This window comes from Colossoma macropomum, unplaced genomic scaffold, assembly GCF_904425465.1.
Source record: "Colossoma macropomum unplaced genomic scaffold, Colossoma_macropomum, whole genome shotgun sequence".
Lineage (NCBI taxonomy): Eukaryota > Metazoa > Chordata > Actinopteri > Characiformes > Serrasalmidae > Colossoma > Colossoma macropomum.
The window spans coordinates 6,490,382-6,514,861 of record NW_023494805.1 but is presented as its reverse complement, the minus strand read 5'-3'; the positions used below and the strand labels follow the sequence as shown (position 1 = coordinate 6,514,861).

Below are 24,480 nucleotides of genomic sequence, written 5' to 3'. Positions count from 1 at the left end.
CATTAATACCAGGAAAGGTCGCAATATTGTGGCCAAAGGCTTTGCAAGAGGAATGCCTTTGTTCAGTGAGGGGCGTTGAGTTGGTGGAGTTATACTTTCATATCGATTTCACTCATAAAGAAACACTCAGTCTCCCTGTCTCTCCTGCACATCAGCACCAGCCTGTTATTAGTTTAGGAAACAGCTGAAACGGCTGAGCAGGAAACTGTGTTTATCTAGAATAAAGAGCCGGACGGACTCGGAGGAAACTGTCTGTCTGTGTTGTTGAAGGAGAATCTCAGGGCAGGGTCGTCTACACGGCAATCGGGGGCTACATCTCCCACCATTCAAAGAGGGCATGAAGTTTCACAGACAGTGAGAACGATGATCAAAATGATCCACAGAGAGACAGGAGTGAGTGGAACTCAATCAGTACAGCAACTGAGACCCCAACGTGTTATGGCAGCCCCCCTACAGTTAGCCCACTTTATCCTCCAAATATTATGACTTTTTTTCTCGAAATATTATGACTTTATTCTCAAAGTCTACTGATTTTATTTTTATTAATAGTGTCCCTAAAATGCCGTTGTAGGCTCCAGTCCACGTGGGCCAAAACACTGCAGACTTCAGCACACTGTCTCATTAAACACACCTGATTCAGCCCATCAGCTAATCAGCAAGGCCTTCGTGAACTGAATTCAGAGTGTGAGATGAAGGTAAACACTAATCTCTGCAGCATTTTGGCCTGGAAGGTCCCCAGATTGACATGCCTGAAATAGAGTGTAATATGTGGTGCATCACCATTGGAAGCACATTCATTAGTGTATAAAGTGTAGACGTGTGAGCTGCGGGATGTGGCCAAAACATTTTTTTTTCCTCTGATTCTGGTTCAAGTTGCAACTCTTTAGATACAAATAATGAACTGTTTTCTCCAGATATTGATTTAACAGGTCAAAATATTGACTAATAAATCAAGTTATTACTCTCTGGGAAAGTGCATGATTACAATACGCCATTATTTTGAGTGAAGAATATTTCAGCCTACTAAATGAACTTTACACTGTTTACCACAGATTCGAAGTGTACTTTTGGTGCTGAGGTGGGGAGCAGGGGGCACTGAATCTATAGCATAAACAAACAACAAAATTCATATTAACTTTTTTTTTAAAAATGAGTGCGTTTACATGCAATAATCCGATCATAATCAGATTTCTGCAATTATCTGATTATTTAAAATGCCATGTAAACAGCACACTCAGATTTCTTAGATCAGAGTAAGGTCTAGAAATCTGATTGAGAAGTCTGGTAAATAGAGCTGGATCCCTTTATATCTGCCATTAGGCAAGTTCTGCAGTTCCAGTAGGAACATCATACCATTGTTTAGACGTGGAGGTAGTAGTTAAGAGGGGTGGCGATGTTTTACTGTTACTGTTCCTGGACAGCTTTGCTATTCTTGAAGGAACCATAACTTCAGTTCTCTATCAGAGAACTCTTGAAGACAGTGCCTGTTCATCTGTCCGTTCTGTGGCAAGACGATAATTCAGAACAGAAAAGCGGTTCTACATCTGAACGACCGAAAAGAAACAAAACAGATGTTTTGGAGTGGCCTTTTCACACTTCTGACCAGAGCTCAGTAGAGATGCTGAGACAGAGCCTCAAACCTACCAGTGTTTCTGAATTGAAGCGTCGGTGAGGAAGAGTGGTCTCAAGTTCCTCTGCGACAATGTGAGAAAGGCTCGTGTCAAATTATGGGAAGTGTTGGTCGCAGTTGTTTCTGTTGAAGGTAATGAAACAGGTCATTAACTTTTAGCTTAAAGGGTGAAATTGCTTTTAAAAATGTTATAAAAAAATCAATTAAATATTTTCTGTTTGATAATGTTCTCTCTGCCTACATTCTGTTTAAAAGTCTAAAAGCATTCTCGTAGCCCCAATATCTACATTTTGTTTTTGTTTTTTTGTTTTTTTTTGCTGCACAACATGCAACATAACTCTGTACATACATACATATACATATAGCACTGTTGACTCATGGCGAGAAGAGCCTGAGTTCGATACCCCGGTCAGGTGACCAGGATCTTTTGAGTTTCCGTGTTCTCCCCATGTTTGCGTGGGTTTCTTCCAGGTGCTCCGGTTTTCTCCCACAGTCCAAAGACGTGCTGTCAGGCCAGTTGGAGATACTAAATTGCCCCTATGTGTGTGTGAGAATGTGTATATCTGTATGTCTGCCCTGTGATGGACTGGTGGCCGGTCCAGGGTGTTTCCTGCCTTCCACCCAAATGACTGCTGGGATAGGCTCCAGCACCACCCACCCTCCGACCCAGGAGGATAAGTGGCTTAGGTGATGAATGAGTGTTTATAACACACGTGCTAGAAAATAATATAGCTGGATACCAGCATATGTTGATGCTGGTACATACAAACTACAACCTGTAGCCCGTCTGTTTCTAACTGTCAAATAAAGTAAAAAAAACAATGTCTGATTATGTCTGAACTAATCAGAGTCAGAGTAAAGCAAATCAACTCTGCATAAATTGCTGTTAATTATTTTAATAGCAAAAATGTTCTAAACAGGTATCAGTGAATTTGCACAGTTTAAAAGCTGAGAATGTTACTGTCTGTAGATGTTCACACCTGTGCGTTAATGTAAGGGGTCAGGGAGCTGATGGACAGCAGGACTGTCACCAAACATGGCAATATTAATTGAGAAGTATACCTGTTACTCTGACTCTTAATCAAGTGATCTGTTTTTTAATACAGGCTTAGTGAAAAAATCAGCCTTTCAGGGATTCTAACCTACTTTATTGAAACAAACTAGGAAGCCTCATAAAATCTTCTAAATTTGAAATGCATGTAAGTGTTACTGTAATGTGTGCTACACAGTTCACAGAGAGATGTGTAAACGTCACTAGCAGAGCACACTGATCAGTCTCAGCACTCAGAACTTCCTCATGTAAAATCATGTCCTGCTTTAGTTCTGATTGTACAGATTATTTCTCCAAGACTCAGATATTCCAGGTTGTGACTGCAGATCTAAAAAAGTAACTAAATTACTTAATTAGTTTTCCAATAAACCTCTTATTTACTCTTACTTGAGTAATTTCTTTTATTAACTACTAAATTAAATATAACTACAGTAATGGTACACTTTTAAAAAAGATGGTTCTTCAAGGGTTCTTTAGTAAAGAAAGTGGTTCCATATAGAACCATGAGCACTCAAATAACACATTTAAATTAATATATGCATTGTGTAAGGATTGATAGAGAATGTATGGCTCTATATAGAACCTTTTTGAAAAGGGTTCTTCTTTTGTTATAGGCTTGACATTGCAACAATAGGAGAGCCCTTTTTGGTGCTATATGGAACCATATATAACATATTGACCATGCAATGAATCATTTAATCATGCAAAGGGTTCTTTGAGTGTTCATGGTTCTATATAGAACCACTTTCCTTACTAAAGAACCCTTGAAGAACCATCTTTTATAGTTTGTATTTTTATTTAAGTAGGGTTTTCTGTATTCTGCTCACCCCTGGTGATGGAGGCGTTTACCTGTAGAGTTCTTTTATTCAGTGATGATTTTTTTACCAACATTTTGAAAGAAATCACTTTTTTAATTACATTTTTATTTATTTACTGATGCTAAATCAAAGAATTATGTTAACTGAAACTGTCTAGACTGGTTACAGACCTAGATTTACTTGCAACACTCAAAAATACTGGCAGCAGATGTTGAGGTTTTTTTTTTCATTCAGCTTTAGCAAAAAGTTAAAGAAGGCTTTAAGAACAGAAGACTAAGATTAAAGTAGCAGAACTGCTGCCTGTGTTAATAGAAGTGATCAGCATTAATGAAATCAAGGGGAAATGCAGCAGCTCTAATAGTAGGGGAAGGTCAGAGACCCCCTCTACAGGCCAGTCGGAGAACTGCAGGAAAGAACTGCTGACCAATCGTAGAGCAGGAGGCGGGTTTAGTCTGAAAAGAGGTGCGAATTAAAACAGCAGCTCCAGTGTGGCCGTGAATCCTCCTGTCCATGTGGGGGCGCTGTTTCCATAACTGTGGTTCTCCAGCCTCAGTGAAGTGGAGAAGCTCCAAGCGTTTCTGCAGAACTGTAAGCGGCTGAAAGAGGTTCTGCAGACCTGAAGGTAAAAGTAAGACGCGTGTTTTAATGTAGTCAGAAGGAAAACAGGTTCTGTAAATGCTTTAAGCTGAGCAGCCTTCCTCCAGGATTAGCTGAAGAGGCTAATGCTAGCTCCTCTGCCTGTGTTTCTTCATGTTCTCCTACTCTCTTAAAAATTATGGTTCTCCAAAGGTTCTTTAGTAAAGGGAACACTGCTGAAAAAATGAGCCGTTAGGGTTTTGCTTTCTAATGAGAATTGGCTTAATGGTTTCCAATAGAGAACACCTTTAGATCCCATTAGGGAGCCATTAAATGCATAGAATCAGCTGTTGGTCACCTGTTAAACCATTAGGATCCTTTACATTGTGGTGTCAACCCATTAAAAAAAAAAAACAAAATACATTACAAAACCAACAGAAACGCTTAATGGTTTCTATGTTTTATTTTCAGCAGGGAGGTTCTAGATAGAATCATGACATGCTTAAAGGGTTCTTTGCATGGTGAAATGGTTCTTCAAGTGTCTATATAGAACCGTGTTGAAAACAGTGCTATATAGCACCAAAAATGGTTCTGCTATTGTTACAATGTCCAGATTGTAACAACAGGAGAACCCTTGTTTGCGCTATGGCTCCTCTTTGGTGTTGGGACATAAACTGACCTGTTGCTCTCGGTCATTGTGGGCTTTCCCAGAACCAACAGACACACTGGGTTTTTGGGGTTTTTTTCAGCAGGGATGGTCAATAATTTGTCTTCTGTAGAATCTTGAAATATTTCTTTTGCAATGATTTCTGTGACTTTTCTGTGAAAATTGTCACAGAAAAAGTCAACAAAACTCTTCAGGTTTTGACATTATTGGGTTGTAGTTTGAAAGATCTGGTAGTAACTGAACTAGTTTTATAGTTACTGTATTGTTATTATTACTCTCGGACGACTAAAATAATTATCACAGTTTCCTCAAAGTTTTTTTTATAGTTCATTTGCCCAAAAAATACTTCCTTTAAAAAGCATTGCATTTTGTTATATGAGTGGACAATTAAGCTTCATAAATAAGAATGTATTTATTACTTTTAGAAAGTCAGTAACCTTTTTTTTTCCCATCATGTGAATGCTGGGTTCACATTAACTGAATGACTTACTTTGCTCTGGTTTAAGCTTTAGCTCAGCTATAGCTGCTTTTTTCACATCTCTGGCAGGAAACCTTTCCTCAAAAGTAGGACAGTTTTGTGTAAAATGTCTCTCAACGTTCAACGTTTTACGAGGCTGAAGTCGCTTCTCATTCACGGCTTCTTTTTCATTTTCCCGTTCCATCTTAAATGGTACAACAGGCGGCATTTAAGATGGAACGGGAAATTTCGAACGAGAAGCGACTTCAGCTTCGTGACTTTTAAGTGTTTGACAGTTTGTCATTGCAGATTAAACGTATCAGAAAACCAGCTGGAGTGATTATGAATGCTAAGAAGTCCATTCGTCTCCAAATTATCAATGTTCATCTTAAATCTTTCTCTTTGCTTTTTTGTTAGCTACTAGCTAGGCGAGATTGTCTGCGTTGCTATGGTGACCAGCATCAACCACAACATTATGTCTTGTCTCCAGCACTAAAGTTGCAGATATCACTGACATTGCTGTGGTGTGTTTTGCTTGTAAACAATGCTTCACACCCTACATACTGCAGTGATAAACAAATTCACAACATGACAATGTGTGGAAATAAGTTTGGTTTTGTGGAGGTTTTTAAGATCTGTGTTCATTGTAGAATGAACTCTGTGTCCCCTGTGTTTTCAGTCTATGAGAATATAGCTAATTACTATGTAAGCTTTATATAAGTGTGACGAACAGTTTTGTCCGTTGGAAGATCCTTATCATGTTGGATCCTTATCAAGTTTTAGATGAGCCAAGGGTGTGGAAGTTGGCCAAGAAAGATTAGGTCATGTTGGTATCCAGTATAATCGTGTAATTTGAGAATTAAGGGTTCCCAAATTATGTAAAAATGAATAAAATGGGAAGGGCAAAGGAGGAGACAGATGACCCCCTCTTTGCCCAGATGTGTATAAAAACTGATGTACTGGGTGATTCAAAAAGGTTCATCCGATTTCAGAACTATTTATTTCACTTGTAAATCATTACAGAACAATGCAGTGAACTGTAAATGGTTTAAATGAGCACAAAGTTTATTATGTAATTTTACAAGTGCTGAATATGAACCTCCTCCAGCTGTACAGACAACATCAACACCATAGTCAAATTCATCCCATATTCGATTGGGCATGTCGGGTGTCGCTACACTCACGGCTCTTTCAGTGCGATTTCGGAGATCATCCAGTGTTGTGGAACCAACGACGAACGCTCTGAGCTGTTGGAGGTTTCCTGCCGATAAAAATCATGTTGCACAGTTATGACGGCTTCACTATTATTGAAGTGGAGAATGCAGAACACTTGGGGGTCTCGTCTCCTCGCAGACTGAAGGAGCCATCTTCCACTGACGGTCAGAAACTCTATGAGCCCCTCTTTCAGTTGGTGTGTGATTGGTTCCTAGACGCCTCACAGTTGTAAAAATATGTCGCTTTGAAATTGGATTTATCTTTTTGAATCACCCTGTATTTTCTTTGAGTGCTTCAGTTGCAGCCCGAGGAAACTCAGGTTAACGCTTCCGTTTTTGGGGCCTTAATCTTTAATAAAAGATGGCACCTTTTCTCGCCATTCTTGGTGTTTATTTTTTCCGTTTTGTATTAGGTGAAATTATATTTTTGAATTAGAAGCATACCGTTTTTCTGTGACAGTTCCACAAGAGAGCCATAATCGAACCTTCCATTTAAAAGCAATATTTGTAGAAAGAAATTCAACCAAGTCATGACCACATCTGTGCAACAAAAATGTACAGCACACAATCAGCTGTGCTTGAGGTTGGAACTACAGACGGTTCCAATAGGTAAACGAAAAATATTGTATCAAATCTATTGCTTTAACACGTTATTGTTCTTATTGGTTTGTTTTTATTTTGTCTGTCGTATTAATCATGATTAGATTTTTTTTAAATATAATTTTCTTTTTTCCCCTTCAGAAATGAGCGACATCTGCAGTTTCCACTCACCTCTGCAAGAACATGATGAGGAGTCGGGGAATTCGTCTGACTGCTGAAATCCAGAGAGGTTAGAATATGAGAAAATAGTGTCCAAAGGAAGTTCCACTACACAGCAAACCTCCTCTGGTCACTTCATTTAACAGACAAACAGGAAAATAGGAAGCATGGAGAAAACTCAGCACTGCGCAGAGTGTGGGAGGAGTTTTACCGCAAAGAGTGACCTCCAACGACACCAGCGCATTCACACCAGAGAGAGGCTGCATCGCTGCTCCGAGTGTGGGAGGAGTTTTGCTCTGAAGATCACTCTTAAACGACATCAGCGCATCCACACAGGAGAGAGGTTGCGTGACTGCTCGGAGTGCGGGAAGATTTTCACCACGGAGAACAACCTCAAGCAGCACCAGCGCGTTCACACCGGAGAGAGGCCGTATTACTGCTCAGAGTGCGGGACGAGTTTTACGACTGAGAACAACCTGAGGCGACACCAGCGCATTCACACGAGAGAGAGGCCGTACGACTGTGCGGAGTGCGGGAGGAGTTTTGCTCAGCAGGTTCACCTCCAACGGCACCAGCTCGTCCACACAGGAGAGAAACCGCATCAGTGTTTGGAGTGCGGGATGAACTTCACTAGAAAATGTCATCTCCGACGGCACCAGCGGATTCACACCGGAGAGAAGCTGTATCGCTGTTCGGAGTGTGGGAAGAGTTTCACTCAACAGAGCACTCTCCAAAACCACTCGCGCATCCACACGGGAGTGAAGCCGTATTACTGCTCAGAGTGCGGGGAGAGTTTTACTCGACACGGTTACCTCCGGCAACACCAGCTCGTTCACACAGGAGAGAGTGAGGAGTGTGAGGAGAGCTGCACTTTAAAGAATAATCTCCAGAAACGCCGGCGCATTCACACTGGAGAGAAACCGTATCACTGCTCAGAGTGTGGAAAGACCTTTACTAGACATTATACTCTCCAAAGACACCAGAGCGTTCACACGGGACAGACATAATTACTGCTCAGACTGTGCGAAGTCAAGTCAAAGTTTATTTATATCGCGCTTTTTACAACAGGCCTTGCCACGAAGCACCTTGAAAGCTGGGTCGGCCTCTCGGGCACAGTTTAAAATGGTTTAAATCATATTTAGGTAGTAGGCAGTTCATGGTTTCAGTGGGAAATCATTCAACAAATAGATCTGGAATTTCCTGTGGAGTCCCTCAAAGTTCAGTTTTAGGGCCTTAGCTTTTCTCCTCTAGGTGATGTCATTAGGAAACATAATGTAAATTTTCGTAGATATGCCTACGACACCCAGTTATACATTTCCATTCCGTCTGGTGATCAAGACTCGGTTGACAGATAGACCAGCTGTGTGTCAGATATTTCTCAGTGGATGTCGGAAAACTTTCTACAATTTAATCGCGAAAAAACGGAAATACTGATTGTTGGTACAGAAACTCAGAGAAAGCTGCTTTATGAGAAACTTGGTTCTTAAGCTTCATGTACCAAACCTGCAGTATTAAACCTGGGTGTGATCTTAGACTCTGAGCTCTGTTTTATCTGCATGTAAACAGTCACTAAAGTAGCTTTTTATCATTTCAGAAATGTCACTAAAGTTCAGCCTTTTCTCTCTCAGAGCGACGCAGAGAAACTTGTTCATGCGTTTGTTACAGCAGAGTTGATCACTGTAACGATCTTCGTACTGGGCCTCCTAAGAAAACAATACATCCTTTACAACTCGTACAAAAAGCATCAGCATCCTAACAAAAACAACACAGAGAGATCAGATCAGTCCTGTTTTAAAAGAGCTGCACTGCCTACCTGTATCATTCAGGATAGATTTTAAAGTTCTGCTACTAGTTTTAAAGCTCAACATGACCTTAAAGCACCGCTTACATCACAGAGTGTCTGTCTGTTTATGATCTTAGATCTGCAGAAACTGACCTTCTGAACACCTTCAGTAAAATACAGAAAACAAAGAGACTCGTTCAGTTATTCTGCTTCTAAACTGTGGAGCTCAGTTCACCTTTTATTAGACAGTCAAGCTCAGCGCTTAGTTTTAAGAAGCATCTAAAACGTCTCTTTAACTTGGCGCTTAATTAAAACTGTCGTGGTGTTTATCTTCTAATCTGATCTGTGTCATTTTCTTATGATTCTAAATTAATACTTACAAATTCTCATACTACTCTTTAACTTCATCACCTGTCTGTAAAGGACTTTAAGCTGCCACTGGCATGAAAAGTAAATTATTATTATCATTATTATTATTATTATTATTATTATTATTAAAGCAGCTTTACAGAAAAATCCAAGTCCAAGCTCTCATGAGCAAAACAACGGCAACAGTGGCAAGGAAAAACTCCCTAAGAGCAACAGGAAGAAACCTTGAGAGGAACCAAGACTCAGAAGGGGAACCCATCCTCCTCTGGTCGACACTGGATAGCAAAACAGTAACACGAGAGCAACATTAACAGAGAATGAGGTTTGATCATTAGTATAAGATACAGAAAAGGGGGAAAGCAGGTGAAGCAATAGCTCTGAATACAGTTTGAGTCTGTGCAGCAGCATCATCATGAGGGTCAGAGGGGTAGATATTTTGTACTATGTGGGCTAGATAAGTTGGTATGGAATGACCCCAGAAAGATTTACAGTACTGATGGCAAATTAGAATAAATATTCTCTTAATCAATGATAATCAATAATCAATAGTTAATACTGATTTCTCTTACTAAGAGGTGGTACAGGAAAAAAAGAATAGGCCTTGTGCTGTGTGCTGAAAATTCTAACTGTAGTGAACTCATATGGAGAGTTGTGTAAGATGACCTTGTACTATATAGGTGCACTTTGAAGTTCTACAGTTACAGACTGTAGTCCATCTGTTTCTCTGCATACTTTGTTAGCCCCCTTTTACCCTGTTCTTCAGTGGTCAGGACCCCCATGGACCCTCACAGAGCAGTTACTATTTGGGTGGTGGATCATTCTCAGCACTGCAGTAACACTGATGTGGTGGTGATATGTTAGTGTGTGTTGTGCTGGTCTGAGTGGATCAGACACAGCAGTCTTTACCTGAAATAAAAAAAAAAAACGCATCACTTTACCTGAAAATATGAACATACATCATCTAGAAGATGAAGAATGTTTAAAGCCTTCGTTTCATTGAGAACGTAGTCGGTTTCAGCGTCGCTGCTTATTTCTGGTACCGCCCTCTGATTTTGCATATGCTCAGACTGAGAAATCCGAAAGAAATCAGAGTAAGAGTTCACATGCACTAAGCTAAAATCCAGCTCTCTTTATCAGATTTCTTAATCAGATTTCTAGATTGGAGTATGGCGCTTACATGACCATTTGAATAATCGGATAACTGCAGAAATCTGATTATGATTGAATTATTGAATGCATGTAAACACACTCAGTGTTTCTCTCACATTCGCAGTAAAGCACCTGGACAGTACTGGATCCTTTATGTCAGCTGGACACCTTGTGGTGGTGGTGAAAGTGGGAAAGCGTTCAGATTTTGCTGCCCCGGGACCTGGACAGCTCAGTACTACTGAAGGAACCGTGAATTCTGTTCTCTAATGGACAATTTTAAGGGGATGATTACTTTTTCACATGACTTGCATGTTGAATATTTCTAGTTCTAAAATAAGAGAGATGATGGTGTTATTGGGTGTGACAGTGTTTCTCTTTGTCTAATATTACATTAGGCTTGTTCAGATTAACTCAGTCAGTTATCCTGCTGGAAAAACCCAGAAACCATTAAAAGCTTTTGTTGGTTCCTAGTGGTTTTGTGATGTATTTTGGCTTTTCCTGATGTATTAATATCACAGTGCGAAGGATTGTAATGGTTTAACAGCCCTGCTGAAAAAAAAACAAAAAACATTTGAACCATTATGGTTAAAACCTGATGATTTTGCTTTCTAATGGGAATTGGTATTATGTTAACCATTAGAGACCACTTTAGGAAACCATAGGATGCATCTGGAATCAGTCTCAGAACACCTATTAAACCATTAAGAGTCCTTTACACTGTGATATCAACCCATAAGGAAACACTAAACACCACCCTGCTAAAAACCTCACAGGAACCATTAAGTGTTTCTGTTGGCTCCTGATGGTTTTGTAATGTGTTTTGACTTTTTTAATAGGTTAACATCACAGTATAAAGGGTTCTAATGGTTTAACAGGTGACCAATGGCTGATATTAATGGGTTTCCTAATGGTATCTAAAGGTATACTACAGGAAACCGGCGGTCTCTATCGGAAACCATTAAGCCAATGGTTTAGAAAGCATTAGGTTGTAATCTTAATGGTTTTTAATGGTCCTTTTTTCAGCAGGGCATTAGGGACTACTGGACACCACCAGGAAGTTTTTTAATGGTTTCTATGACTCTTCTCAGCAGGGAGGTGTTCTGGGACCGATTTCAGATGGTTTCCTAATGGGATCTAAAGGTGTACAACAGGAAACTAATGGTCTGTAATGGTCACTATTAAGACAATTCCCATTAGAAAGCACAAACCATCGGGTTTTAACCCTGGTCTTTTTTTAAGAATGGTAACTGAATATGAAGCATCATAAAGCCTGTAGTTAAAACTCATGGGTGGGATTAGTAGCTCTAATGGTAGAGCTCAGAGACCCCCCTCAGGTGGGATTGAAAGCCGCAGCTCCAGATCAGACTGTGGAGCCTCCTGGCCAGGCGGGGGCGCTGTTTCTCCAGCCTCAGTGAAGGAGGCGTGAGCTTGTGCAGGAGGTCCAGGCGCTTCTGCAGCGTTTGTTTGGGGAGATAAAGAGGAGCTGCGCTCCTGAAGGAGGTAAAATAAGGACAGTGCTGTGTTCTGTTGGTCAGAGCGTCTATTGCAGGTTCTGTAGATTATAATCCAGTGTAGAAGAGTCTAAATCCAGATTAGCTGAGGAGGCTAAAGCTGCTGTGTTTGCGTTTCTCTCATTTCTCCAATGCGCAGTTCTCGACAAGCCCGTCTGCGCATTTAGCGCATTTATTGCGTTTATTTGTGGTAAAGAAGTTTGTTACTGTGCTGTTTTGCCTTCGAGCAAACCTGGCGGAGTTCCTCCCTCCTGAAGGCTTCCCTGCTGAAGAAGGACCATTAGACACAATTAGGATTAAACCCTAATGGGTTTCCTTTCTAACGGGAATTGGCTTAATGGTTTCCAATATACACCAGTACTTTCCTGTAGAACACCTTTGGATCCCATTAGCAAACCATCAAATGGATTTAGAATCAGCCAGTGGTCACCTGATAAACCATTAGGATCCTTTACACTGTGATATGAACCCATTAAAAAAAAAGCCAAAACACATTACAAAACCATCAGGAACCAGCAGACACACTTAATGGTTTCTATTGTTTTTTCAGCAGGGATGATAAAAATATTGTGCATAATCTACTTAAACTAAACTGCTTCACTTTTTGTATGTAGAAACTAAACATTACTAATAGAGTCATCTTAATTTTTCAGGTCCATTCTGTAAAAAGATGGTTTTTCAAGGGTTCTTTAGTAAGGACTGTGGTTCTAGAACCATGAATACTCAAAGAACCATTTGCATGTGTAGAGAAAGTGGGTCTATATAAAACCATGACTTCTATATGGAACCATTTCATGCTTAAAGGGTTCCTTGCATGGCGAAATGGTTCTATATAGCACCGAAAAGAGTTCTTCTGTTGTTATGATGTCAACCTTGTAACAACAACAGCAGAACCCTTTTCAAAGAGGTTCTACATAGGACTATTTACAGCACATTCTCCATCAATCTAGAGAACCATTTCACCAAGCAGAGAACCCTTTAAGAATGACATGGTTCCATATAAAAGTCGTGGTTTTACATAGAACCACTCCCATTACACATGCAAATCGTTCTTCAGATTGATGGATGATTTGGTATAGCACAAAAAAGGGTTCTCCTGTTGTTACGATGCCAAGCTTGTAACAACAGCAGAACCCTTTTCAAAGAGGTTCTACGTAGAACCATCTACAGCACATTCTCCATCAATCTAGAGAAACATTTCACCAAGCAGAGAACCCTTTAAGCATGAAATGGTATAGAAGTCATGGTTTTACTTAGAACCACTCCCTTTACACATGCAAATGGTTCTTTGAGGGTTCATGGTTCTATATAGAACCATTGCTAAAGAAACCTTGAAGAGCCACCCCTATTCAAGAGTGTAGAGTTATCAGCACACATACTTAGGTTGAACTGTGAAACACTTTCTACAGTGTACATGTTTATACACCAGTCAGGCATAACATGATGACCACCTCCTTATTTTTAAACACTGTGTCCACTCACTGTCCACTCTATTAGACACTCCTACCTTGTCAGTCCACCTTGTAGATGTAAAGTCAGAGACAATAGCTCATCTGCTGCTGCACAGTTAGTGTTGGTCATCCTCTAGTCCTTCATCAGTGGTCACAGCACGCTGCCCACAGGACGCTGTTGGCTGGATATGTTTGGTTGGTGGACGATTCTCAGTCCAGCAGTGACACTGAGGTGTTTAAGATGAGAAAAAAGAATCTGTCACAAAATAGCTTTGACAAAACAGCCCACTGTGCATGTTTTCTGGAACATTAACTGAATAAGACACAGGCTGCTGCGCTCTGAAATAGGTAAAGCTGATTTAAGAGGGACAGCAGGGTGACCAGCCAATAACACATGGCCGTAGTCTAATCTGGTAGTTATGAAGGCAGCTGAAAAACTGCAGGGTTAGCATGTGTCATATTTGGATGTTTCTGTAGTAATAAAACGCAGTCTTTGAGAAATTATTGATACGGGACTGAAATGATTAACTAGTAGAGTTCAGCTGAGGAAGTTCCAGGTCACCCAGGCTTATATATCTTTAAGAATATCCTATAATTATGTGTAAGTGTCTTTGAATACGGCTGAGCTGGCATGTGTAGGGGAGTATTATTAGCATAAAAGTGAAACGCACTGCTGCTGAGGGCTGAGGGAGTCTGGAAATTGCTAATGCCCTGATTATTTGTTAGTCTAGATACAGTATTAAGTAGGAATGATGTAGTTCTTATTGTTTTCTGTCGGATTAGAACAATATGATGACCAAGCAGTAACAAGAGCCTGATGGTAGTTTGTTAAAGGCTCTGTCCATGATATGCTGAAAACCTCCAGCTTGTTTTTTTTTTCCACCATCTTCCTTTCATACAATCAAGTCAAGGTACAAAGTTCTTCTAATAGCAGTTTTCCTAATACATAAAGGAGCTACACTGTCCAGGGAAGCCATTAGTCATTCGATCAAGCTGTGATGTCCTACGAGGCAAACTGCTAAGTTCACTCAGGTCAGGAAGGCTTTGTTTGAGTGCCTCGGCTATAATCGCACGCTTTATGCAAATACAGGATCTGGTACCAGGAACTGTCGTCATCTAAACTCACAACAGACAAGATAGAGATCAGATGCAACACCATTCCAAGGGACTGTAAGGTCCTCGGTAACATTAATGCCAGTTGATTTCAGAATATAACCAAAAAGTTAGTCAAGTCAGAGTTTATTTGTATAGCACTTTTTGTGACAGGCGCTGTGACAAAGCAGAAAAATCCAGTTCTGAGCCCCCATGAGTGTCGCCGGTGGTGAGGGTGGCAAGGAAAAACTCCCTAAAAGCAAAAGGCTCTTCGCTCATTGTCCATTTTATCAGCTCCACTTACTATATAGGTGCACTTTGTAGTTCTACAGTTACAGACTGTAGTCCATCTGTTTCTCTGCATACTTTGTTAGCCCCCTTTTACCCTGTTCTTCAGTGGTCAGGACCCCCATGGACCCTCACAGAGCAGGTACTATTTGGGTGGTGGATCATTCTCAGCACTGCAGTAACGCTGACGTGGTGGTGGTGTGTTAGTGTGTGTTGCGGTGGTGGTCATAATGTTATGTCTGATCTGTGTCTATAACAATGGCTATGATTAAATAGTTTGCAGCAGCATCATCAGGGGGTCAGTGACATGCAGGTGAGGTCTGCACATGTTTAAATCCTATAACATCTGTATTAAGAACTGCAAGTGCTGTTGAGTTCTGCAGTTTAGTAGTTTAGTACATTTGCCTTGAATTTTGAATTTTTCCTTTTTCTCCTCCAGAAATGAATGAGCTCTGCCCAGTTTAAATTCACAGCGTCCAGAAGAACCTCCAGCTTCAGAAGCTTCAGTGAACGTCCTCTGGCTCCTCTCCACACCAACTCGTCCCACGGAAGAATACAGGCATGGAGACAACCCACCACTGCTCAGTGTGCGGACTGAGTTTTGGTCAGAAGGATCAGCTCCAGCGACACCGGCGCATTCATCAGAGAGAGAGGCCGTACGACTGCTCAGAGTGCGGGAAGCGTTTCACTAGAGATAATCATCTGAAGCGACACCAGCTCATTCACACTCGAGAGAGGCCGCACTGCTGCTCAGAGTGCGGGGTGAGTTTTACTCAGCGCACTCACCTCCAGAGACACCAGCTCATCCACACGGGAGAGAAGCCGTACTGCTGCTCAGAGTGCGGCAAGAGTTTTACGAGGCAGTGTCACCTCCAGAAACACCAGCGCATTCACACGGGAGAGAGGCCGTACGACTGCTCCGAGTGCGGGATGAGCTTCACTCAGCAGAGCCATCTCCAGAGACACCAGCTCATCCACACAGGAGAGAAGCCGTACTGCTGCTCCGAGTGCGGGACGAGTTTTACCAGGCACAGTCATCTCCAGCGCCACCAGCTCATTCACTCAGGAGAGAAACCGTTTCAGTGCCCCGAGTGCGGGGAGAGCTTCACTCATCAGAGGACTCTCCAAACACACAAGTGCAGCCACACAGAAGATGAACCGCATTGCTGCTCAGAGTGTGGGGAGAGTTTTACTCAGCAGAGTCGTCTTCAAATGCACCAGTGTGTCCACGCAGAAGAGAAACCACACTGCTGCTCAGAGTGTGGGGAGAGTTTTACTAAAAGGAGTTCTCTCCAACGACACCAGCTCATTCACACAGGAGAGAAACCATATGGCTGCCCAGAGTGTGGGAGGAGCTTCGGGCATTTGCGTCATTTAAAGATACACACGTGTGTTATGAGCGAGTTTGAGATGACTGACCTGAAAGATGTAACGTGTGTTATTGTGTCGTAGTCACAAGGCGTGACTCAGAGCGAGGGTAGGAGACACTTTGCTAGCACTCGTATATGAAGGCTCCTCTTCAGTTTTCACTCCCGCACATTTGAGACGCAAGACCCCGGGGTCGTCCCAGGACCCACTGGAGGGATCATATCTCTAAGTTGACCTCAGGATCCTCCGGAATGGGCTGGAGGAAGTTGCAGGGGACAGCGTTGTCTACCGCAACCCTATCTGAACTAAGCTGTTAAAGATGATGATGACATTTGAGACAGTCTGAGCAGACTGGAAAGAAACTAGGGATGCAGTGGTACACAAAATATGTTGTGGAGCCTTTCGGTACGCCCCCTAAGGTTCAGTACGCATGGTGTTGGTGTTCCGATGTGTCTCTTATTTTCATTCATCATTTCCAAAACCCTCCTTATTGGGCTGCAGACTGCACTCACGTTGTACATTCAGATCCACAGTACATCTCTGCAGAATTTCCCTGGAGCCTGTCTGCGCTCTGTATGCAAATAAGGGAAGGGGAACTAAAAACACGAGGGCGCATGTGACTCGGGCAGCCGGTCTTAGGTAAACAGACAAATGCTAATTTAAAGTTATCTAACGTCTGACGTTACAGCTGAGTCTTTTTCAGCTCGTATCTTTCAGCACCAAAAACAGACAGTTTGTGAAGAGGTGGTGAACAGATGCCAAGCGTGAGGAATGACACGGAACGCATCGCTTCATTAAGTTTGTGGGTCACTGACAAATTCAAACATGACAATTTCTTATTAAAATGGACATGATGTGCATTTTTATATCTGCCTATGTGTTTGCATTATATACATATACATACATATATGTATATATATGTGTGTGTGTGTGTGTGTGTATGTGTATATATATATATATATATATATGTATATATATTTATATATATATTTATATATATATATATATTTATATTTATATATATATATTTATATATATATATATGTATATTTATTTATATATATATATATATATATATATATATATATATATATATATGTATATTTATATATATACACGTGTGTGTGTGTGTGTGTGTGTATTTTATATCTTAATTGTAGTTAGTGATATCAAAGCTTTTAATGGCTTATTTCAGTTATTAAACTGTGCTTGTCTCATTTAACTTATCAGCCGGTTTAACTAACCACCTGACTTTTCAGACTATTTTCAAATGAAACAGGCATCTACTTAGACACCCATAGAAACCTTTGTCCTTAAATTTGCGTTTATACTTGCATTTTCTCCTGAGGTCAGACCACCTGACGTGGCAAACTGAACCGTTCTGACCACGACTCAAAAATCACATTTTTTGTAAAAGAGCCTCTGACCTTGGCATTACACCAAGAAGGTCACTTGGGGTCTTGTTTATGATGCAATACCCTGGCCGCTCTTTGAAAAAAAACATGTCAAATTAAAAGTCCTTAGTTGTGCTGCCTGACATTTGAGTAAGAAAGAACTTGCGGACAAATGTTTTTCAGTGAGTGGAGCACTTTTAAAGTCGCCTTATTTGTAACATGGTTTTTATTTTAAAGATTCCAAACATAAAATCATGCCAAACCATTTTATTTAGATTTATATAACTAAATGACCTTTTTTGATAGTTTACTGAATCTAAATGTATGGTTGGACAGTTATACCATCTAACATTTTTAGACTTTTGGAGGCAAAAAGAAACTAAAGTTCATTTGATGTGGGTGCACTGAAAATTGTGTCACATAAAAGAGGCATTGTTGAGTAATTTGATAAATGTAATGTATTAAATGTACATTTATTAAGCTTTTTTTTCAGACAATTTTGGATTCATAGACGCAAAATAATAGAATAATGGAAACAAAAAATACACATCATGTCAGTGACCCTTTTTAAAAATGACCTTGAACCTGGCTGTTATTGGCTCTCCAGCACTCTGCTTTGTGACGCTGCGTTACTCAGCTCGGCCGATGTGCAGTGTCCCCTCCTGCACACATTTCAGCAGCAAAGAAATTCCTGAACTCTATAAACATCGCAGAGGAGATTGAAAAAGAATTGACACAGACACCCTGTTTGGCTCTCTTTCAATATTCAAAATAGAGAAGGCAAAGTGTTTACAGGTAGTCAAAGCAGCTCTTTTAATTTGCATGTTTTTCTCCCCTTCATTTCATACAGTAGAGACAGAAACCAGTCCACCAGGCCCAGTCAGTCATGCTGCCCTTTTTCTGAATGGAGTTTTATGTGTCTGTTGGCAGAATGAAGAGTTCATGGTTTAAAGGGTGATGTGTTTTTATTTTTAATTAAAAATAAAGATACTGAATCCTTACTACTACTGTGTCCCAAAACCCGTGATTCTTACCGACTGTGGGCCCACTGCTTGTCCCCCCTAAAAGATATTTTACGGTTTAGCAACATAAACAAACTAACATGTTTATCTCTTATGCTAAAAAAAATTACCTTATACGTTTCGTTACAGAATCTGCACAGCATCTCCCGTTCATGACTGTTTCTGCCATTCCTTAAACAGTTTCGCGCTTTGCTTGAGGGGCTATGGGTGATTGAAGGTCTCGAAGGTCCTTGGCCTTGTCAGAAATGATGGCTGCATTTGAAGGGTCCTACAAAATGGGACACGCTTCAGCGACGTAGCAGCTGAGAAATGCAGCCCTCCTCGGCTGAGACACGGCTGGAGTCCTCTCCACCATTAACAGCTCATTCACACAAGAGGGAGTCCACGAGTTTTACTTAAGAGTCATCGCCAGCCGTTACAGCACCTTCACACTGGAGAGAAGACATTATTACTGTTCAGAGTGACAACAGATGTTCATTGCGGACAAAAAAAAACCAGTTCAGCTACAAACGGCGTGGACAGCAAACACTGGCCAAAACACACCGATCAGGCATAACATTCTGACCACCTCCTTGTTTCTATGCTCATTGTCCATTTTATCAGCTCCACTTACTATATAGGTGCACTTTGTAGTTCTACAGCTACAGACTGTAGTCCATCTGTTTCTCTGCATACTTTGTTAGCCCCCTTTTACCCTGTTCTTCAGTGGTCAGGACCCCCATGGACCCTCACAGAGCAGGTACTATTTGGGTGGTGGATCATTCTCAGCACTGCAGTAACACTGACGAGGTGGTGGTATGTTTGTGTGTGTTGCGCTGGTACGAGTTGCACAGTGCTGCTGTGTCTGATCCACTTGTGTGTGTATATATATATATATATATATGCAGTGGAAAACAAAGTAGCTGGTACCAAAAGTGAGTTGAGTCAAGTTGAGCTGTACTATGCAGTGGAAAAGCAGCTTTTGGTTTGGGTTGAGGCTGGGTAGGTTCACTCGCTCTCACTCTTGATAGCTAGCTAGCTGTGTTTTGGCATTGTTGGCTCCTGAAGTTTAACCCCTCTATTCAATAAACTTGAAGGAAATCAAGCAGTTGTCTCATCTCTCTTTTCTGCTGCAGTTGGACCCCTGACCAGGCCATAACACAATGTACTGTTGCGCTGGCCAAAGAGGTGAACTAACACCCCCCGCCACCACCACCACCACCCCAACAAAAAAACATTTACATTATTTGGCAGACACTCTTAACCGGAGTGACTTACTCTTTGATCATTTTACACAGGTAGGTGAAGGAAGTGTTAGGAGTCTTGCCCCAGGACTCTTATTGGTATAGTGTAGGGTGTTTACAGGGGGAGGGAACTGAACCCCAGTCTTCAGCATGGAGGGCAGAGGTGTTACCCACTACACCATACCAACAAACTAAGGTTGGTATTTTGATTTGTAATTCGGGTGTAAAATATATCCTGTTATTCTTAATATTCTTAATCTTAACTCTTATTGCTTAATAGTTACGCTACTTTTAAAAAAAGTGTCTTAAATGATGTGACTTTGTTACACATTAGACATGTAATGCAACAAATGCATGAAACCTAAAACCAGTCAGACTCAACAGTGTTGAAAATGGGGTTATCAAAAGAGCTGAACACCACTGACTGTAACGCTGCTGGCAAAAAGACTAAAATCTGAGCTTTTCTGAATTGTAATATGCTTCCATTTTGGTTGTGTGTAGAAATTGTTTGAAATACTGCATTCACATGAAATGTTCAGATATATTTTGGCAGCGTTTTCACCATATTTATTTGAAATATAGAGACCAAACTAACCATGTACTGTTCATAGTTCTACCTGTCACACAAGAAGGAGTTAAAAAGACCTTCCTGCTTTTTTAAGTGATGTTTATCTGTTGTTGTGACACCACTGACCAAAACTTGGAACAAGACAAACCATGAATATACACACACACAACACGTTTAACAAACATTAAAGCCGCTTGTCCTCCTTGGTTGCAGCCTATCCCAGCACTCATTGGGCAGAAGGCAGGAAACATCCTGGACAGGCTGCCAGTCCATCACAGGGCAGACAGACAAACATACATTCACACCTGGGGCCAATTAAGCTTTTCCAATTCACCTGACTGCATGTTTTAGACTGTGGGAGGAAAGCGGAGCACCTGGAGGGAACCCACACAGACACGGGGGTAACTTCACAACAGAAAGGGCTCCAGTCGGGGAATCGAAGGCCCTTCTTACTGTGAGGTGACAGTGCTACCCGCTTTCGTGCACTCGGTTTAATCACACACACAAAAAAAGGTGTTTTTCTCACATACATTATTTCCTCTCTGCATCGGTGGAGTAGAGAAGCTTAAGAAAGACCCTCCACCAGAGGGGGACAAAACCTTTGCAAGTCTCTCTCCCCTACAACACCCTTAAATGTGAACAATTGTGTTTTTGTTTTATTTGGAATAATTTCAAACAAAAATAAAAATGGTCGCAAAGTATTGCAAAAATGTAAAGTAAAACCAAGAGACTAAAGCAAAACGCCCATAATACATTGAAACGACATTAAACTAAGAAAATACAATAGTTATCGTATTTTTTAACAGAGAAAATTCTCACATTTGTGGGTTTCTTTGGTCTCTTGTTCAGCCATCTCGCCGGTTTTTCTTTTCTTCTGATTCCCATTTAGAGTCTCTGAAAAACCTCTGTTTGGAGGGTCATGTAGCCCAAACACTTCACCCTACCCCTCTATCTCAACAAAAATCGGGACACCCTACCACTAGAAGTGAACGCGCAAATCAGAGGGCTAAGGGCTCAGCGGCAGGGGCGAGGGGTGAAATGGGATTGGGCCTTAATATGGCAGATTTATGTGCCAAAATAGTCATTTTCACATGACTCGTTTTTCTAAACAGGCAGTTTCAGTTATGGCGCTTTTAAGACTGAGCTATGTAAAGAGGCTGTGTTCTGATTGGCTGCCCTGTAATGCACCTCATCCAGAAAGCAGTTCAGGCTGAAACACTTATAGCTTCAGCAGGAAGGGGCGGGGCTAAACTGCTGTAGGCTGAACTAGATGGATATACAGTCATATGTAAAAGTTTGGGCGCCCCTGGTCTAATGACGTTTTGTTGACTTTCGAAATGTGTAAATAAGTTACGTATCCTATACTGAGAACCTGTGGAAATGTCAATATAGGTTACCTTTAAAACTAACGTACACAACTGGACCTTAAATACCATGTTGTACCTTCAAGGGTACGTTTATGTGGTTTTTACCGTAGGGGACTTTACCTGGACAGCACCCTTTCTTCTAGGAGTGCACGGTTTCCACTCTGGTGATGTAGAGAAGCTTATCCTCCACCTCCACCAGAGGGGGACAAACACCATCACAAGTCTCATTCACTCACAACATGTGGAAAAGTGTGTTTTGCTCTGTTGTTCATAAAACATAAATATTATCACAAGTTATGACAAAAGATGTAGAGATCAACCAGGAGACTAAAGCAAACACACAAATACCGTATCTAACAATCTGAAGTTCAACAGCTGGGTGACGACTGGCTGGTGGTTCGGTTGCAGATGTTAATTATTACTCTATAGTAGCATCTCTATGGTGCTGCACATCATCAGTTTGCTCTGAAGACCTTTGTTTATTCTGAACAACATAAAACTTGAAACACATGACATTTCAATGTGGCTTGGGCATCAGTTGCTATGGTGACATCTATGTTCATAGTGATGGTCACCATGATGACACTGATGATTGATGTCATTGATGATAAAGATGATAATCGTGATGGTGGTGGTAGTCATGGTGATGATGATGATGATAACTGTGATCACCATGCGCATGGCGAGACCCTCACACAGTCTCGAAAATAAATAAAGTTCAACTCAAAAAATAAATAAATAAACAAACGAACAGGGGACGCTTTCTCCCTCCAGCAAGGTTGTGTTTACTCCTCTGCTGCTCTTTTGCCTCAGTGAGCAAATGCTCGCTGTTCCGCTGCCCACATTTCCACAGGTAAGATCCATGTGTAGGAGACATGCACACAGTAAAAAGCCTCAGAAAGCTTTGTAAACCACCTCAGCTCCTCTGTTCTTACAGTCACGCTCTTTAGCAAAAGAATCTTTTGCGTTTTATTTTCTTTGTGTGGATTTATGAGCCAAAACCAGTCATTTTTACACGATCGTTTACCAACCACTCCTCATCACCTAGAATTAAACAGGCTGCTTTTATTACTGTCCTTGTTACTGCCTCATCAAGGCGAGAAGGCTTGCGTGCTCCAGAGAAACAGAGAGCTATGATGCCTGGAGTTTTAACTCTTTTCATGGTCTCCCGTGGCAGAAAGTGTCTTAGCAACAGTGCCAGATTAAACCTACCACCTTTATTGGGCAGCAGGTGGAAATTAATGCATCTATACATGAACATCCTGGGATCAGTGAGCCACAATGGACTGGATTAGGAAAGTTTCAATCATGGCTTCTACTACTCAGGTCATGAACGCACCTTATCTATGCCTGTTATCCTCCTGGGTCCGGGAGGATACCAGTCCATCACAGGGCAGACACACAAACATACACGTAGGGTCAGTTTAGCATCTCCAATTCACCTGACTGTATTTCTTTGGTTTGTGGGAAAAAAACCCATACAGACACAAGGAGAACATGCAAACTCCATAAAGAGAGGACCCTGGTCACCTGGCTGGGAAATTGAACCCAGGCCCTTCTTGCTGTGAGGCGACTTTGCTACCCACCACACTGCCCAGGTCATGTAGAACAAAGAAGAAATAGAGTGGCTTTCATTGACTTTTTCAATGGAAAAATATCCAGCGTAGAAAAGAACGATGTGTACAAGTTAAACTGAATAAAACTAATTATCTACAGCCGCTGTCAGTTTATTCTTTGATATTTTCCTGAGAAAACCAAATATACAGCTTTTTAAACGACGGTTTCTGGCTGACCGACACAACAGCAGCCCCAGTTTAGCCATTTGGGCAACTGCTGAGTCTCACTGAGCTGGAGCTGTGGGTGTTTCATGCTCAGAGTTTAAACTTGCGATGATTAGAGCTGTAAGTAAAATCACAGCGTACCACGTTTAGAATTTTTAGCTTAGTTAACCAAAAACTCATGTTTTTAGTCTTTTCTATGCTTTCTACATGGTTTCTGATGGTTTTCCCAACACTTGGGGCAGTCATGGGCTGGAGGCAGGTCTCTGGTCGATCCCCTGAGCCGACAGTATGTGACTGAGGTGCCCTTGAGCAAGGCACCTAACCCCCAACTGCTCCCTGGGCGCTGTGGATAGGGCTGCCCACCGCTCTGGGCAAGTGTCCTCACTGCCTCGTAGTGTGTGTGTTCACTAGAGTGTATGTGGTGTTTCACTGCACGGATGGGTTAGTTTGTAAAGGTGAAATTCCCCCTGTTGTGGGACTAATAAGGGTCTCTTAAACTTACACCTGCTCAGCGGGACGTGTAAGTACTTAGTAACTACTAAGCTCAACGTTAAAACTAGTTTGTGTGTTGCAGCTTGTTCTGATCTAGTAATGCATAAACCCGAACTTAGTAAACACTTACGTTACAACTAGTCTACATTTGAGCTTACGCAGAGCTGGTGCATCGCCCAATGGACTTTAAGTACCTTGTTGTACCTTCAAGGGTACATTTACCTGGTTTTTACCACAGGGGACTTTACCTGGACAGTACCACCTCAGCACCTGTCACTTCAGCTCCTGTCAAGAAGGATGTCAAAAAGATTGTTTTGGGATACAACGCTGTGAATGATTGACTGATGTCCATCTGAATTGATGCACAACCCTTCAGCATTATAGTCATGGAAAAAAGTGATGAAGAAATTTTTTATGATGATGAAATGTTCTATGATCAAACTCAGAAAA

General features: G+C 41.3%; 1 protein-coding gene across 1 annotated transcript; it reads left to right on the top strand.

Moving 5' to 3' along the window:
- The first annotated feature begins 4,018 nt into the window (after positions 1 to 4,018).
- On the top strand, positions 4,019 to 17,061 carry LOC118826084 (zinc finger protein 850-like). Its single transcript, XM_036596972.1, has 3 exons — positions 4,019 to 4,121; positions 7,155 to 8,171; positions 15,324 to 17,061. Exons 2-3 carry the CDS (start codon positions 7,340 to 7,342, stop codon positions 16,265 to 16,267), a joined length of 1,776 nt encoding a protein of 591 aa, XP_036452865.1. The 5' UTR covers positions 4,019 to 4,121; positions 7,155 to 7,339; the 3' UTR covers positions 16,268 to 17,061.
- The last annotated feature ends 7,419 nt before the right edge of the window (positions 17,062 to 24,480 follow it).